Source organism: Eleginops maclovinus, chromosome 4 (genome assembly GCF_036324505.1).
Source record: "Eleginops maclovinus isolate JMC-PN-2008 ecotype Puerto Natales chromosome 4, JC_Emac_rtc_rv5, whole genome shotgun sequence".
Taxonomy (NCBI): Eukaryota; Metazoa; Chordata; class Actinopteri; order Perciformes; family Eleginopidae; genus Eleginops; species Eleginops maclovinus.
Window position 1 is genome coordinate 10,325,070 of NC_086352.1, and position 17,501 is coordinate 10,342,570.

Genomic DNA, 17,501 nt, shown 5'->3' on the forward strand with positions numbered 1-17,501 from the left:
CTCCTTAAATGTGCACTCTCAATGAGGGCTGTCACTGACCCTCCACTCCTACAAAAAAACACCAGCGACCTGTTCATTACCGCAAAGGTTGACCCAACTCCAAAGACAGCATAAATACACAACCCTGAAATTTGTTCGGTTAGCCCTGTTGATGCCGGCACCGCCTGCTCCGGCCGTGCCGTGCCCCGATAACTCTTCTTTATTGTTTCCCTGGGTTGTAGCCCAGCTGAGTGAATGTGGGCACAATACGCACGATAGAAACCACCCCACAGCACCAGAAGAGCTTTGGTAATCACAGTAAAGGAAAAAGCGCTCTGTTGTCATCACACTGGGTGTCACAGAATTGTTTTGTGACTGCCAATTGTTTGGTATAAAGGCTCAGAATTGCTCCAGGTTAAAATTGTGGCACGACATTCTCATTCAAAATAAGGTTTGATTGTTGAGGTTTTATGGTTTATGTGTTCATGAAATGGGGGGGGGGGGGGCAAAACAAATATACAGTGTTTTTTTTTTCTTTTTCACAATTATTACATATTTTTACATCATTTCTCACCTTTCCATGTGCAATTGGCCTCCAATCGATGGAGCATGGGTTATTTGGACAGCAATCCGTGCAATTTTTTTGCCCCACTTTGATGCAATTGTGAGAGTAGTCAGTAGGTGGCACTGTTCCTACAGACCTGCCGTTTTTTTGTGCTGTGATGTGTAGAGGCTACCTAGCTCGGAAAGGCTGATTGTGATTGGAAATAGGTCTGCATTAGACCTACAAACACCCATCCATATACTGTATGAACCCTCTCAGATGAAAGACTTGTTTGTTGTTAAAAGGGGAGAGTAATTATTGCACCGCCACATCAGTCAAATCTCATTTAAGTGATTGAACATTGGCGCTGGCTGTGTGATAGACACAGCTCAAAAAGGGGGCGAGGAGGCTAAAATGCCACTGTGATTATAACAATTAGAGAGGCTGAGCATAAAGAAGAGTGCATTGCTCCAGGGGCCGACTGGCTTTTTGGCTTTTTCCTCCCCTGTGATGCTGATGAGTGTCTCAGAGTTGTATAAGAGCGGACGGGGATCAATGGAGAATGCTGACTCCTGAGAATACTATGGATGTACTCTGGACTCCCTGAGATGGCTACTAATCCAGAATGATTATGCAGTGTACTCTTTGCTCTTGGCCCTAGTCTAGACAAACAACACACACACACACACACACACACACACACACACACACACACACACACACACACACACACACACACACACACACACACACACACACACACACACATTGTTACAAGCAAGAGTCATGGATTCATCATCATACTCAATGATTGTAAGAAAAAATAATTACCCTCAAAATATATTTGAACTATGAAAGTAAAAGTGCACCTATTGCCAAATATTAGAGTAATATATATATATATATATATATATATATATATATATATAAAATGATTGTTATAATTTGCGATGCATTAATGTGATCTTTAATGTTGCAGCTGGGAAAAGGGGGCCGTTTGAAGTACTTCACATACTGATGGGTAGTTTAATTTATAATAATATATCATAATATATTACTAAAAATGTGGTGGGATAAACTTATAATGTAGTTTGACTAGAAATACCACATTTGTTCCCTTGTGTTCATGTGCTTAGTTCCATTTTACCACTGCAGCAACACGTGCCAATGAAACACATTGAGTCAGATATCTTTAACTAAAGGCATTTGTTTAAAAGCAGAATCACTTTTCATTCCAGCAGTAGCACACACTGAAGGGTTGCTGCAGTTATAACCCCCCCCACCCCACCCCCCCACCCGAGAAACAGATTTATATCAGATTTAACTAACGATCTCACTAAAGCTATACAGATGTTGTTGCTTCACTCGCTGAGCCATCGCCAGGAGGCAAAGCCTATAGGAACACAGACAAAGTCCTAATGCTTACCTCCAGATCCCTCCTCTTCTCCCCTCCTGCCTTCATCCTGCCTCACCCGCTCCACACTGCACAAACACAGTGGATGCTTCTGAGGCAGTCACAGCATATATATCCAAATACTGCATTGATTTTCTTTTCAAAGACATTCAAATTTTGAGTGTGTGCCGGTTTGTCACATCTGAAAACAGCATGCAGAATTAATGCTGTGATTCAGGGAATACTGTGTGGTTATACTAGACCAGGGCCAAGTAGTGTATCTGATACCCTTTACACTACCAAGAAGATGAATGAGTTCTACTATTGACACCGTGAAGACTGCAGAGACAACATCTCTGCAAGAAGGATTTTGGAAGTGTAATTTTTATATATATTTTTTTGTGTGACAGCTCACCTGGCATTTTCTATCATACAGTAAAACTATTGTTACAGTCATTTCAGCATTTATTTTTTTGACACCCCTCATATGCCCTCCTCCTCTCTTTACAGCGGTGATGGAATTGAACGTCCCGGATCAGCCAGTGGTCGTGCTGCACGGCAGGGATGCCGTTCTCGACTGTTCCTTCAGTCCCACCAGCGCCTTTAAGTTGTCTGATCTGACCGTCTTCTGGCAGCTGACAGACACCAAACGCAGTGTGCATGGGTACTGGGGGGGGAGCGACCAGCTGGCAGACCAGGCCGAGAGATTCGCTAACCGTACCAGCCTGTCGCCCGCCCAGCTGGGCCTGGGCAACGCTTCGCTCCTGCTGAGCAGCGTGGTGGTGGCTGATGAAGGCAGCTACACCTGCTTCGTCAGGGTGCAGGACTACGCCAGCGCGGCTCTGCTGCTGCAGGTGGCCGGTGAGTCAAGCTCCATGACACGCGTGGAAACAGACGAACATGCAGATTGACATTTAGAACCAGTGGAAAGTAGAAAATAGACACACATAATAAAAAAATAAAACATTCCTTTCCAGGGAAGGACCGCAGATTAGCTTCACCTCGACCCCCTATACAAAGAATTACATCTATTGCATTTCTTTTTAATCATTTTGATCTGTATTTCCCAATTAACAAACAATAAGATTGACTTTAATTCACATTTAGAATTATTCCTCTCTTTTATATTCAAGAAACTATTGTATTACCAAAATGTCCCTAAATAGGCGACCCTAACCTCACAGTTTTCTACCACAAAATGTTGGACATGTTTCATAGAATGAGGAATTAAGATAAGAGAAGTAATTGAAAGATTATTGATGATATTGTTCATGAAGTATTAAAGCATCAAATGTATGACTTTCTTCAAACGAGTCTCTTTTATTTTGAAAGGGTTCTATAGAAATTAGGTATAGACTTTAATTGGGTCTTTCACAATATAGGATTTGCATTACAGGATTACTATTTAAAAAACAATGTCACTGACACACACACATACACACACACAAATGCGTACAGATGTGTACATATGTTGCCATGTTGTTTCCCTGACTAACGTTTGCGTCGTAGCTCACTTTGAAGTGATTGTATTGAAAGTGATTTGACCTCATCACTTAGACACACATAAACACCAACAGTGCTTAATACAATCTATTACTCAATTACCTACAGAGGAGGTTATTTATAATAATCTCTCCTCACAAGATGTGCAGGCCATAAACAGTTTCCTCAGGGCTGCTGTGGTTTTGGTCAATAAGTGCTGATTGTGGTCTGTCATGGTCAATATCTGCTGACTTTGATTATTAGCTGTTGTTACAGTCAATCAGCTATCACTAACATCTTCACTGCCGTGTGACTAGATTGCCCGCCTTCACAGCTGAGAGCCTTTTATATATTTATAATGATACTGCGGGCCTTTCTTTCCCTTTCCCATTTATGTATCTGTTGTGAGATGCTTCAAGGATGGATGTGCATTAGGCGGTGTTAATGAATAAAAAAATGTCATCTTGGCTGAGGAACGGGAAAACAATGACTCAAACGGTGACAAATTGGTTCCTTTTTTATGCATTAGATTTATAGATGTTCTATTTTTAACCAACATTAACAGTTATCTTTGTAGACTTCCTTGATGCTGTGCTGGAAGAAAATGAAAGGAGCCCCTCGATGGAAATCTGCCTGTCAGTCAAACGGACAGCTGGGGAAGTTAGTGTGTACCACGCTCAATCTGTCTTTGTGTTGAGAGTCCACTTTTCAAAAAAGCAGCTCAGGCAAACTTATTTCATCTCGCCCTCAGCTCCACCCCGTTGTTTGCCGTGCAATGATTGGTTCTGGGAATACAGCAGCCTATTTCCCCGCCACCTCTATACTCATGTTTCAGCTCAAGGGATTGGAGAAGCGTGATTTCAGCTGAGGCGGACGACTAACCCCTCACCTCCACCCCTATACGCTCTTTTCCATGCTATAGGACTGAATCGTCTTACATTTCTGAGCCTGCCACTTTTCTCCTGCCCACCTCCGCCCCCCGGGCTTGCACCGTATTCCCTTTCTGAAAGTGTCTCAGAGCTTTGGGTCTCTTGAGAAAGCGGCGTTGAGTGTAGGGATGCAGCATCAGGATGTGCCACAGATGCTGTCTGTGTCTGTGGGATCTTAAGCACTGTGTTATGCTAAGCTCCCTAAATATAATTAAGAATTTAATGGGAATCATGTCAAACAGTTCCCAGGGTGACTCTCACTCTAACTAAACTCACTATGTGTCTGCTTCTTCCTTTTCCCCTGACCATCCTTGCCCCCACCATACCTCTTTTTCTCCCCAATCCAACCCTTTCCTCCATTTTCTCTTGCCTTTTTTAAGCCCCTTACTCCAAGCCTGTGGTGACGTTGGAGCCGGAATCCAGCCTGCGCCCAGGTGATGAGTTGGCCCTGACTTGCGTGGCCTATGGTGGATATCCTGAAGCAGACGTGATATGGCAGGATGGGAGCGGGCGCAACTTGACGGACAATATCACCACTTCACTGGTGGCCAATGAGGAAGGGCTGTTCACTGTGACCAGCGTGCTGACAGTTGTGCTGGAGCCCAATAGCACCTACAGCTGCCGACTGATCAATCCACTTCTAGGCGAGGAGGGCCACGCCTTTGTCACAATCACAGGTGGGTTATTATCTCCCTTTCTCTATAAATAACTTCCAGGCCAACATTGTCAGCTCCATTCTGGTGCAACGTAAACAAGCTCATATTCACTGGCTTCCTGCCGGGTTTGAGTGTTACCAGCTCAGACTAATCACGTTTTCAGACAGAGTTTCTTATTATAGTCTGCTATGCTTATGTGAATCAATCCATCAGTCAAATGTTATGCTATGGAGAGACTTTTTGTCAGTCTCTCTGTTTCAGTAACAGTTCCGCTCCAAAGAAATGAATTAGAAATAATGAAATGTCCAATTATAGTTCAATGAGCATAACCCATCAGTTCTCGTGCATCGGTAAGTGAGATCAGTAGGTGATCATTTCCCGGGGGACAGTCAAATAGCTATTCATTACATATTTCAAAAGGCAATTTTGGTAAAAAAAGAATTGTGCTAGAGGAAGGGATTGGTTTTTCAGTAGCTTTTTGCAGGAAGTGTTAGCTAACCAGGAAGTAGATTCATGTTTTCAATTCTCTGTTTCTGATCTTGAACTGGGTGTGACAGTACCTGTGTAATGGGTCTAATGGTCCCCTGAATCCCACAAACCATCTCCACCCACAGCCCATGTCCCCCTGGCCCTGCTGGTGTACTATATGTGTTAAGTGCAAGGAGAGTGCCGTGTAAGGTGGGCCAAGGCTGGGGCTCTAATGGGAGCAGCACTGTGTGAAATGGCTCATAAATAAGTAGAGGTAGCCTGAGCCGGCTCTCTGGGCTGGAGCTGGTGTTGGAGCTCGGACTGTTGAGGCGGAGGTCGAGGCAGAGGTCAGGGAGTGCTGCTCCACTGGGCTGGGAAATGACTGTGCTGTCTGGAAACGGGATGGCCGATTGGCAGGGCAGGTTTTCTGGGCGACTGAAGCAGGGTGGCCTTTCTAAAAGTTTGGTCGGCCTCTTTCAAGACAGCAAAGCTAACCAGAGGGACCACTGGGGCAGTGGACAGGTATTAAACACATGGTAGGAATGAAATATGACATTAGGGTGACTGGTAAAATGGTCTGGGTCTGCTATTACCCTTTGATCCTGCCTGATTGATGTACTACTTCAGGTTTAGTTGAAATAGAACAAGATATAATCGTTTTGCACGCCAATGCTTGAGTTGTTGTGTTTTTCGGGTTCTCGGTACACGTGTCTCCGTTAGAGTTGCATGATATTCTTCCATACATTTTCAGCCCAACATTGTAACTCCTGATGGTGGACATTTCAACATCATTGGCGTAGCAGAAACTCTCAGTTATATACAAGATTTTAATCATCTTACCATTGAATGGCTTCCCAGTGCAAGACCTAAATGCTTGGTCTTCAGGGATACAATAATGTCATCATAGTCCAACGTCCTTCATCTGTCTTTGGAATAAAAGTAACAATAAACAGTTAGAACTACTTGTCAGCACGGTATGGGCGCCCTGCTGTGCCGTGTGGATGACAGCCATTCTATCGTGCAACCCTTCAAAGCCAGTGTGACAATTGCTTTTAGTGGTTATAACACTTTAGGGAACAGACAGGAGTTCAAATTCTTTGTGAGTGATGGATTGGCAGCATTCTCCCTTTTTAAAAATGTATTGTCTTCTCCTCGTTGTTTATGCCATGTGTATGAAACTTTTCAAATTATTTCAGTGAGGAAAAACTTGCATTGCTTTACAAGTCCCTGATTGTGTGGTGCAGAATGGCCCCTTGCCTAAGGCTGACAAGTTAGTGTATTTACCAGCAGTTCCCTTAGGCTTTTTATAGACCGGATCCATTTAGATCCAACGGCGTCGTGGACTTTGGAAATGATATAAACATTTCTTTGATACATGTCATGGACAAATTAATAAACATTGTTATATGAACATGCTCAACTTGTATGGTGTGTAAAGTGCAGTAATGCAACACGGAGTTATGATGAGTTGAGCTTTTAAACGTTTTGGTAATCGATCCATTTTTTTAAGCTAATTGGGATCCAAATAAGGAATACAGAGTTGTTGTTGACATTTGCGTTAGGAATTAATTCCTTCCCCGATTATTCCAATGGGACACTTGCACACAATTTGGTATATAAAGGAGATGTTGCAATCATCATTTAATTGTTTAATTAATAGGGTAATATTGTCTGTTTCTGCCTTCTTAAAAAATAGGGGTTTGAGGACTTTCACACACATGAGTAAACTTGAGTATCCGTGGATTTTAAACAGTTAGTCAGAGAAAAACGGACATTTCAAGATGTAACTTTAATCAGTGGGAGAATTCAACAATTTTCTCAATTTGATGGCTATTTATAGTGAAAAGTAACTAGTTGCAGTGCTAATACTCAAGAGAGCTTATTGAATATTAGAGCCGTTAATATAGGCTTTGATTGTCATTTTCTGTAATATGTGTCATGGTCCTGCTGTTCGGGAATCGGTGTGAATCAAAGAAAGTGCCAAGAGCAAAACAGACTGAAAAATAGACTTCAGGCCAAAGAGCAAGGAACTATTGAAGTGTGACGAGTTACAGATTTAAAAGGGAACAAAAGAAATGGCAAATCCACAAATAAACTGGAGAACCCCTCAATTAAAACATTGGTGACCACACTTTTCAGAAATAAGGTATACACATGAAAAGGAGCAATTTCTCTGTAGGCGCACCGGCAGAGCTTCATGATGGCCCGAGCTGCTGATAAACACACAAAAGATTTACAGTATTTTGTGTGCTGCGAAAGAAGGAGGCTTGTTTGGAGAGAAAATGTATTTGCATTTGTTTACTGCAGCTGGTGTGTGCTTAACAGCTTCTGTAATTAATTTTGACCCAGCAAAAACTCTTCTGCTGGAGTAGCGGAGTGTGTATTGTGCCGAGCTTCAGTTGATATGGAGAACACACTTGCTTGCTGCATACACTTACGAGCACAGCACATCACACACTGCACTCACGAAGTGGAGAAGCCTATTATGAGAATGTGGGAAATATGCTTAAAATTCTAAATGGACTTTGAGAGGGGGAAAAAAACCCAGCAAGAAATAAGTAAAAATAGAAAGATGCAGGGATTGGGGCGGGGGGAGGTAGAGAGTGAACAAGCATGTGGAAATTTCACACTCTCCCCAATTTGTGATTGAAAAATTGCAATAGTAATACAACTCTCCCTCCAGGCAGAACACGAGTCTGACAAGGTTAATTTTGAGAAAATGAACCCTTTACTCACACTGAGCGCAGCAGAGTCTGTGTGAAGTCATCCATGTCATTCTAACCTCTTTTATAGTCACCGATAATTTAACTACCTCACCAGGCAGACCGTCAACAACATGCACCCTATCATGCATCTAAGGGACGGTTGTTTTTGTTTAAGTGGAGTGCTGGTCAGTTTTTAAGCAGAGGTCTAGAATAGGGAGTGTTTTTGCCGGGATATTGATCGATTTTGCAGCAACGCTAAGCTGCAGGGAGACTCTAAGGAACAGCTGGTATTAATGAACAGTTGAATGATGGAAAAGAACAGCTTCAGACCTCAGATGAACCGTGGCCTGTCTGCTTTCCTGACATGCTTGTGTACCAACCCCCCTTCTTTCTCTCATCATCCTCCTCCTCCACCTGTCTTGATGCTTTCCACTGTTTCACAATTTCCAGCCTATTCCGACCACTTTGTTCTACTCAAAAAAAGAACAATGTACTCAGAGTTTGTGGGGGATCAAGAGTCCATATCCAATCATTTTTTTACTCATCCTTTTCTGAATGTGGAGCTTTAGCTGTGTATCCCATCTACTGGAGCTGTGTGATTACTGCAGTGTGTTGTCTGATGGCCGGGTTTCAGGGCCTGTCACTGAACACCCCCTCCAGCACCACCCCCACTCCGTCTGCTTGCTCTCTCAATGAGGATGGCGCCATTTCCCCGGCATCTCTCTGCTGGCACAGCATTTACAGTGAACAGTGTGCGGGATGGAGATATATAGAGCGAGGAAAGGAAGGAGACAGAGAGATGAGGCAGGGAGATAGAGAGAGGGAGCTGGGGGGACAGGGTTAGGAGGGGTGAGAAGTGGATGACAGAAAGCAAGATGGAGACGAAAACGTTTGCTGAGCTCGGAGTTGTGGCACTACGGCCTGACAGGTGGGAGATGGACTCGCTGAAGGGGAGGGAGATCACCCCACATGGTGTGGAAGGCTTTTTGCTGAATTTTACTATCTAGCTGGCATTCTGTGGCTTTTCTCTTGGCAACACAGTGGCTCAGCGGTTAGCACTGTTGCTTCACAGAAAGAGGATCCCAGATTTCCTTCCCAGTCCCCGTCCTGCCTGTGTGGCTTTGGCCCGCTTCCCCTGTGTGAGTGTGGCCGCCTTTTTCATCCCTTGGTTTCCTCACACATTCAAATTTCATACTCCTTTTATAGTATGTTTTTATATGTTATTACCCTGGATGCAAACTGTTGGCCTTTTTGAGATTTTGCCAAATATTAATAGTGGACCCATAAAGTAAAGCTTGCTAATAGAGCCTCTCTTTTTGTGGTACAAACACTCTTGGGTAAGCAGGAGTTTGTCAATTAACTTAAAGTAGGTGTTAATACATGAATGAAACCTAATGTCAAATAGGACTTGTATGTGTCTAATCTAAAATGCTGTTGGTTTGTCTTACCTTTTCTTATGATACAACTGGATGAAATTGGCAGGTTTCTCTGAATCAACATTTTTCAAATCAAAATGTTTTCTTTATCCAACCCTCATGGACTCTTTTCTGCCACTTTTAATTAAAAAAACTATACTGAAACGCAGAGATGGGAGGGAGGTTTAGCATTGAAATTTCACACCATACCCAATTTGTGATTGAAAAATTGCAATCTTAATACAAATCCCTCCTGAGTCTAGGCTGCCCTTCTCACCTTCATCAAAGGCCATGTGGCAGGGAAAAGACATAATGGCTATCTCCATGTTCCCAGGAATACATATGGGATACACCTGGTCACTGAGCATCTCTCTGTACTTTTCCATTCATGTCTTATAGACCACATTCTAACGTGTCCCCAGACCGCTCCTGTTTCCTCCAGAGATCTTTTTCTAAGGTGACTTATTCTACTCCTGCTACAGCATTATTTTGTACAGGGCGAATTTCCCCAAGGAGACTGTTTGTTACTGTATGAGTGGGAAGCATGTGCATGCTAAACCAACCTTCGCTGGGTAAATCAAGGTTAAAAAACATCTTTAATTGCTATATAAACATTGACCTCTGCTGTGAAGATGGAATCTAAAACCGATGGTAGGTGGTGTTACGTGAGAGCGTTCAGCTGTTCAATACACTTAGCAGTTCATTATTTGTGTGCCGTCTTGCTTTCTTTCCCACTTTTTCCTGACTGTTATTATGTTTTCAGACATTTAGCTTGATCATGTTGACATCGCATTGCCATATAATGGCTACCTGCCACGCTTGGTCCAGCCGTGGAGCACACATTCCTCTATTGTTTTCTAAGACGTCCCTCAATGGGTGTTTTCTCTGAATACTGTCATGTTCATTATTTTTCTCCGTGTGGCATGTTGAAACATTGGATTAAAAGCATTGCTGTGCTAGCATTGCCAAGGGGGCAAACAGAAAGATGCAGGGATCTACTAGTTGAAATGTTCTCTCATTAGAGGAACTGTTGGGGTGAAATTGAAGTAATTGCAATTATTCATGAAATATTGTACAAGCATGTTTGCACCTTTCTCTAGAAGGAACTTCTTTCATAATCTCTGTAAATCAACTTTGGGTTATACAGTATATTGCTCCATATGGGGTTTTTTTTTGCTTCCAGCTTCTCTAACAACCCATGCTGTTCCTTTTTCTCGACTGAACAAGGTCTAATTTAAATGCAATTAACAGAGGCTTTTTCGGAGGAACAGAAAACAGCAGTATAAATGAATCTGTTGTCAGAGGAGCAGCAAGCAGGCAACTTTCCCGACAGAGCGCTGTATTAATTAGTGTCCAGTTCACAAACAGACCTTCTTTCTCGTGCTGAATGCATGCTCTGTCTTATCAGGAGCCCAGCCAGGGAAAACTACTGAATAAGTAGATGAAGTAATGCAGGCAATCTAAAATAAATTCAGGTAGGCAGCAATGGCTCCATTGTAAGCACATTAATTCCTATCAGGAATATTAACTCGGGCCACTTGCCGCTGTCAGTGCTCTTAGACGTTTGAATGTTCTCTGCTGGGCTTCAGTATAGGACATTTCATCCTCGTATTATAGCCCAGCCAATGTTATTTGTCATGCTCCCAGTCTTAGTGTTAGCGCTTCTGAGGGATCGTTGGGTTGGATTGAGTTGTGGGCACTTTCTGGTCTGTGCACCACTCCTTTAGAACGGTACAATCAGAACGATCAAATGAGATCCTCTCTTTTGTGCTGGGATTTATTTTTCCCTTTCTGCCTTTCTAGTCCCCTCTCTGCCATCTTGACTTCTTAACATTAAAGGTTTTTTGTTGTCAAAACGCTTCTCATTGCCACAACTCAAGCTCTATAGTATATTTTGCTGGATGATGAGCTTCTGAAAGGTCATCAGAATGTATGTTTGAGGATATATGGACATATTTTGTGTGTCTATCACATGCATACACCTGGTGCTCATTCCTTTCTTTCAATGTCAACGTGCCTCTGATCAAAAACAAGTGCAATCTTTGCTCCAATACCATCAGATCATGGCAGTGTGATCTTCCCCTGCTCATAACAACACTCTGACATCTTTATTCTCGTCCCCCGCCCGCTGGAAACCTGCTTCTCTCTGTTCTCACTCCATTTCCTTTTCAGGACACTGTATTTATGATGGCAGTAAACGCACAAAAGCCCTCTTTTGTTACTGATCGGGTTCATTTTGATTTGGACTCACAGCTAGGACTATCATTGGGACCGGTAGGGCCCGGCAGTGTACATTTCACACAGCTCCCACTAAATCCTGTAAGAGGGATTGGTTTCGGGAGGTCTGGCATCAGTCTTGGCTTCACGATATGAAATCATATTAGTTTCAGCTTTTCAGAGTCACTGGGAGAATAGCCACCAACAAACGGCTGGGCACACCTTCAAAGTTCGCTTATTTAGTTATTCAGCCCCGTTTATTTGATGTTTAAACCCTGCACCTGATAACACCATGAATTATTGTCCTGCAAAGGATGTTTGCAACCTCAGTAAATTGCTTTGTTCTGTGCATGCAAACAGTCCAAATTAGTGTCTGGCTACACAAAGAGCATTGTCTCCTGATATAATGTGTTTTCAATTAGGAGGCGTTGAGAGATTTAGCTTATTCTCAGGATAGGTAGCTCTTTTCTTTGATAGCTCTAGAGACCAGTAATTGATTACCAAGTGTGAAATGGAAGTTAAGAACGGACTGAGTGTGGCTGTGTCCCAGAGGAGAGGAGTTTCAAGCAGTGCTCAAGTCACTCCCCCCCTTCCCCCTGTGCTGACAGCTTGACTTGGAAATACGTAAGCACCCACTGACTCACTGCGTGATAAGACACGCTCTCATTAAAGAGCCCTTTATTTCAACCCCAGTGTCAAATATCACAGTAATGACTGTGATTAAGCCATGCTGCGGCCGTGCACCTTATGATACCAGCTCGAATGGACAGCGGTTGAATATGACTCACATCCCCTTCAGGTTGCATTAACATCTTCCCGCTGGCTCGGACTCTGTATCCACGCCTGTCTCCCCAGAGCCTGACAACTTGCAGCTCATTACAGACAAACTGTCCACAAGGAAACAAAATCGCTCCTCTTACCTTATTAATATTGTCAACTGTGTTTAATTCCATCACATGCGCTCACAGTGTGTGTTGCCGCTGTAAGTGCAACTCTCTGTCAACAGCCGAGACAGCTCAGTGACCCACACCGCAAGAGTCTGTCATATCTATAATGTATCCGTCTCGACGCTTTCACCCACTTACTCGAGCAGATGAAGAGTGATGCCGTTTGTAATGTCGGGTCGTTTTCCTGATGTGGTTGTTAGAGGGGTTAAGCAATCCCGGGTAACACTGCTAAGAGTTTCTCAGATTACTATGGCTGTGTTGTGGAACCAAGAAATTAAGTTCAACTGCGCTAAAGCTGAAGTTTGAAAGGAAGTAGAAATGGAACCAATTGAAGAAGTTTGCAGAAACTTTATTTATGGTTTAAAGTCATATTTTTCAAAATCAAAAAAAGCAAAAATGCCCATTTTTGAAAGTCACAAATCCAATAAATCAGACATTGCTATATCTCATTTTGCCCCCCACAAATCAAATGTGTTGTTGCAAGTTGTGTGTACACCTGCTAGATGACACGCGCAGGCCGACACACAGACTGATGTCCTTGGACTCCAATATTTCACTGCATCTCCGTAATGCCACGTGACATAAAGTGATGACCTTGTGTGCGCCATGATGTAACTGGTTATAGTTTTGAAGTATGTGCTGCTTCAGCAGAGGGATGACTTACATCCAGAGATGAAACTGTGTGTATGCGCCCTGTTTTGTATTGTGTAAGACAAGAAGAATTAGTGCCGGTAGTTCTTAAGCAGGAAAAAGAAGCTGTCAAGGTTACAGAGAAAAATAGGATTCACGTTGTAATCCTGTACATTGTAAATCTGCCATTGATATACAAGAATGTCTTAAATAATGTCTCTCCCAGTATGTTCATGTTATTTATCGTGCATTTTAAAGCAAGGGGCAGAACGCTTCAAAGATGGCAGTAGTGTATATCATAATGGTGTCAAAATATGATAAAAGGAAAGAGAAAAGGTGGAAAACTCCTTTTCACTGGAGCTTCAAGGTCTGCTTATCTTTCCAGCGCAGTGGGGACTATAAAGGTCTATTGTGTATCTAAAAAAAGTATGTACAGTGTCAGGAAATAATTGCTGGGTGAAGTACTGATCACCCACATGTGATTTACTTAATGGCCTCTGTGTTTTGAAGTAGCTTGGACAGTCAAAGTGTAAAGGTCACTATAACCAGTTTATCAGCTATATTAGTTTACCTGTATAAATATAATCAAACCCCCTACCAAGGCTGGGACCAGTTTAAAGCGGCTGCCGATCATCCTGTTTGGAAACTTGTGACTGTGGTTATCAAAAGTTCTGTTGGAAGAAAATAGTCTTGAAGTGCTGGCCCTGGGGATAGAGTCATTTTCATTTTTGTTTACAAAGAAAACGCTTTTGTATCATTTATGCTGTTTATAGCGGTGGCCTCAACCTCACACACATGCACGCACGCACACACACACAGTTAAAGGACACAAACTCGTCGTCCTGCCTGTCAATCTGCAGCTCCACAGGAGAGATTTTGGGGTTAATGCCTCGCTCAAGGACAGCTAAACGACAGCCTGCAGCCTTTCAAATGATTTCTGCCTTGTTAACATAGAAGCATTCAGAAACAAATCTTTATTTACCCTCTTTCACATCCTTCCTTGGTTCTTTTTTGCCTTTTACGGTATTTATCTAGCAGCCTTTAAAATGTATTCATTATTTGTTTGCTTTTTAATCAACTTAAGATGATTAAAAGTTGATCTATGTAAAGTTGATCTATTGTTTTGTCTTCGCTTTGACCTTTTTCTTCACAATGCAGTAACGTCACTCTAAACCCTCAGTGTAGATATTTTATGGCGTGGTCTTATGAGAGAATAACGGTCCTTATTTGTGCATTTGCTAGCCTTGTTTTTGTCATAATGTATTAGTTTCGTGGAAACTGCTACCCTTGTGGGACATTGGTTTGAACATATTGTTCCTAACTCCTTTCTTAGCCCGCGGCTGAGCATTTTCTCAGGCTAAATGACTTAGCTACACACAAGTTGTGGGACTATGATTAGCTATATTCCACAGAGGGAGAGATTTACAGAATCATTTTTTCAGTCTGTCCAAGATATCATATTTTAAAAGTGCTGGAAGGAGACAAAGTATATTTAAGCAATAAGCCATGAGAAGCTGCACTTGACAGTGATTTTGGAGCAGCTTAGAGGCATTGTTCGGGACTCCTCTAAAAAAACTGTCAAAGCACAGCTCCAAGTAGCTTTTTGCTTTGCTAAATGACTGCAATAAAAAAAAAAGAATGCAAATGTGACATAAATGTTACATTTTAATGTTCTTTCTGCAATACATAATTATACTTCTCCTAGTGTGAGTGGTGATTTTGGTTTGCTAGGTACTTTAGAAGAACTTCAAACACAATCAATCAAAAGTGAGATAGGCAACTGTTTTATGATTTAAACTCAATAAATGACTCGATTTTTTAAGTGGAATTATATCTATTGATCCAGTCGAGTTAGTAAGTGACATTGGGAAGATGTTTCAGCTTTTAAAAGCCTTGTATCTAGGAAACGTCTATTTTTAATCTTTTCACAATTGATCTCGGGACTTTCTTCCAGTAGCAGTCATTTATGTAAGCTTGCAATGAAGGGTAATGCGGGAAATGTCAATGTCCTTCCAGCTACATTTTAGATAGTGGTATAATTAGACCGTAGTAATAACTTAAATATACGTGATATCTCCACCCAACAACATGCATAGTACTTTCTTAAAAATGCTAATCTTCACTGTCTGTCTGTGAAATGTCTTCAAATGAGACACTGGTTGTGGTCGAATAGTCTTTTTTTGTGTAGAAGTTTCCTAACATGATGAAATTCCCCAGGAGTATCAACGTGGCAGCCATGTTTAGCGGTGTTTTAATTCTCTGGATGATGTAAGAGTGGCTTCGATTCCCTTGTTATTTCCTTCGGGCATACTGGACCATCCTTTATGAAAAGAAAGGTTGAAATGCCGTCCCACTATCCCCTTGCCACCGCAACAATTGAAGTGACGCACCATGATCGTGAATGACAAATGTGTATCATGTAAGCTATGGTGTTTATTTAGAATTTGCCATTTAGGCCATATCTTTCCAAGCGGTGATCTCCGAACGCAGCAAGATTATCTTAGCTCAGCAATTGTAGTTTCCTAAATCCTGATGACTTTTCCTTAACAACTTACCCCAACCTTCCCATTGGTTTTCAGTGAAGTTTAGGAAAATAGTTCAGGAAAAGGCATAGGACCTGACATTTCTTTTTACTATTAGCCCCAGTATCCCTTCTAGCACAGTTTGGGATGTTTTCTATAGCTAAACCTGACCCCTGACCTCCATAAAGGTCATGAGAATTTCTATTAATTTGCATTTTAAGTGAAAGTTAAGTCCATTGCAATAACATGAATAAGTTTGTTTTTGAGATGAGTGACTAACAGGAATGAGCTGACCTGCTCCTAAGTCTGTGCCAGGCCTAAAGCTCGAGTGCTTTGAGAGTATTCATACGTCTCTCTAGTACCCACCAAAGACTGCAGCAGAAGAAAATGAGAAACGCTGTTTTATAATGAGAGCCCTAGGCAAAGACATACAGAGACATGTCTTTAAAAATCTGTCATTATATATTCTCCTACTAATACTGCAGAAGGAGAAGCATACTAAGAGTGTGCGCTCTTTGAAGAGGTCCAAGCAGTTCTTTAAAGTTTGGGATGGTTCTTCTGTTGCCCTGTGATATAGGAATATTAATCATACATTCTGTCATGTGGTGTTCAGGTGCAATCATGTAAGCAGAAATTGTTCGTTTCCACATAAAACAACCTGGATACAGACATAATCAACCATGGCTGTAAACAATGTGTGGAAATGTATAATTAGACCACACTAGATACAGGGAAGAGTCAACCAAAGCTATTGTGCAACTACTGGGTGTTTTCTTGACGTCAGTAACCCCTTAAATGGATGGTTCAATAAGTGTCATGTTAAGGTTTATACTCAGGTTGATATTTCTCACCCACTTTGCAGCGTACTGATGTAACACAGGAGCTGTTTCAGCAATAGGTGTGCACTTCACAAACTGAGTGTAAAGAGTTTCTAGCTGCAGTTTGTCCTCGGTGCGATGAGCCATTGGAATTGAGCACAAAGGAATTGAGGCTCATCCACCATGTATGCATGGCTTTCCGGTAGGGTCTGAATATTATTTTCTGTTTGTTTTTATGTGTCATTGAAGCAATCTATGTGTAATGGACCCTTTTAATGCTTTTATCTGTGCGCTTTATCACCTTAAAGTCATACAGCCAATGGTAATTTCCCACAAGTAGCGTATGAATATGCACTGATAAAATAACGAAGCGAGATCAGGATCACAGTTTAAAGTTGCACTAGTGAGTACTGTTATACAGGCAATAGATTAAATGATCGATCGTGATGTTAACGTACACAGTATGCAGTTTTCCTCAGCTCTACATAGCATTTTAGAGACTTTTAGCTCTTTGTTTTGGTTTTGTTAGCCAAAATGTCATGTTTGGTTGAGCTTACCGCTCTCATCTGTGCACTGTTTTGAGTAAACACGAACAAACAACATATGCTACTTGTCTAGCACTTAATGACAGCGTTAAAGGGTAGCCGAGTAGCTAGTAAATAGTGAAGCATGAAGAGCAATATATTTCTTACATTGAATGTTGGACTGCTCGGTGGCCATAAACATAACTGCACATTTGTGCTGATTTTATTCTATATCTGCTGCATGTGTAAATTGGTAACCATTTGCAACATGT

At 42.0% G+C, this 17,501-nt stretch overlaps 1 protein-coding gene across 3 annotated transcripts in view; it reads left to right on the forward strand.

Moving 5' to 3' along the window:
- The window catches only part of cd276 (CD276 molecule), a 66,217-nt gene that overhangs the window by 19,036 nt on the left and 29,680 nt on the right, over nucleotides 1-17,501 (forward strand). For all 3 annotated transcript variants that reach the window (XM_063882104.1, XM_063882102.1, XM_063882103.1), the window contains 2 exons: nucleotides 2,427-2,777; nucleotides 4,708-5,004. In XM_063882104.1, the coding sequence (XP_063738174.1) occupies nucleotides 2,427-2,777; nucleotides 4,708-5,004 (648 nt within the window). The remainder of the gene's footprint in view (nucleotides 1-2,426; nucleotides 2,778-4,707; nucleotides 5,005-17,501) is intronic.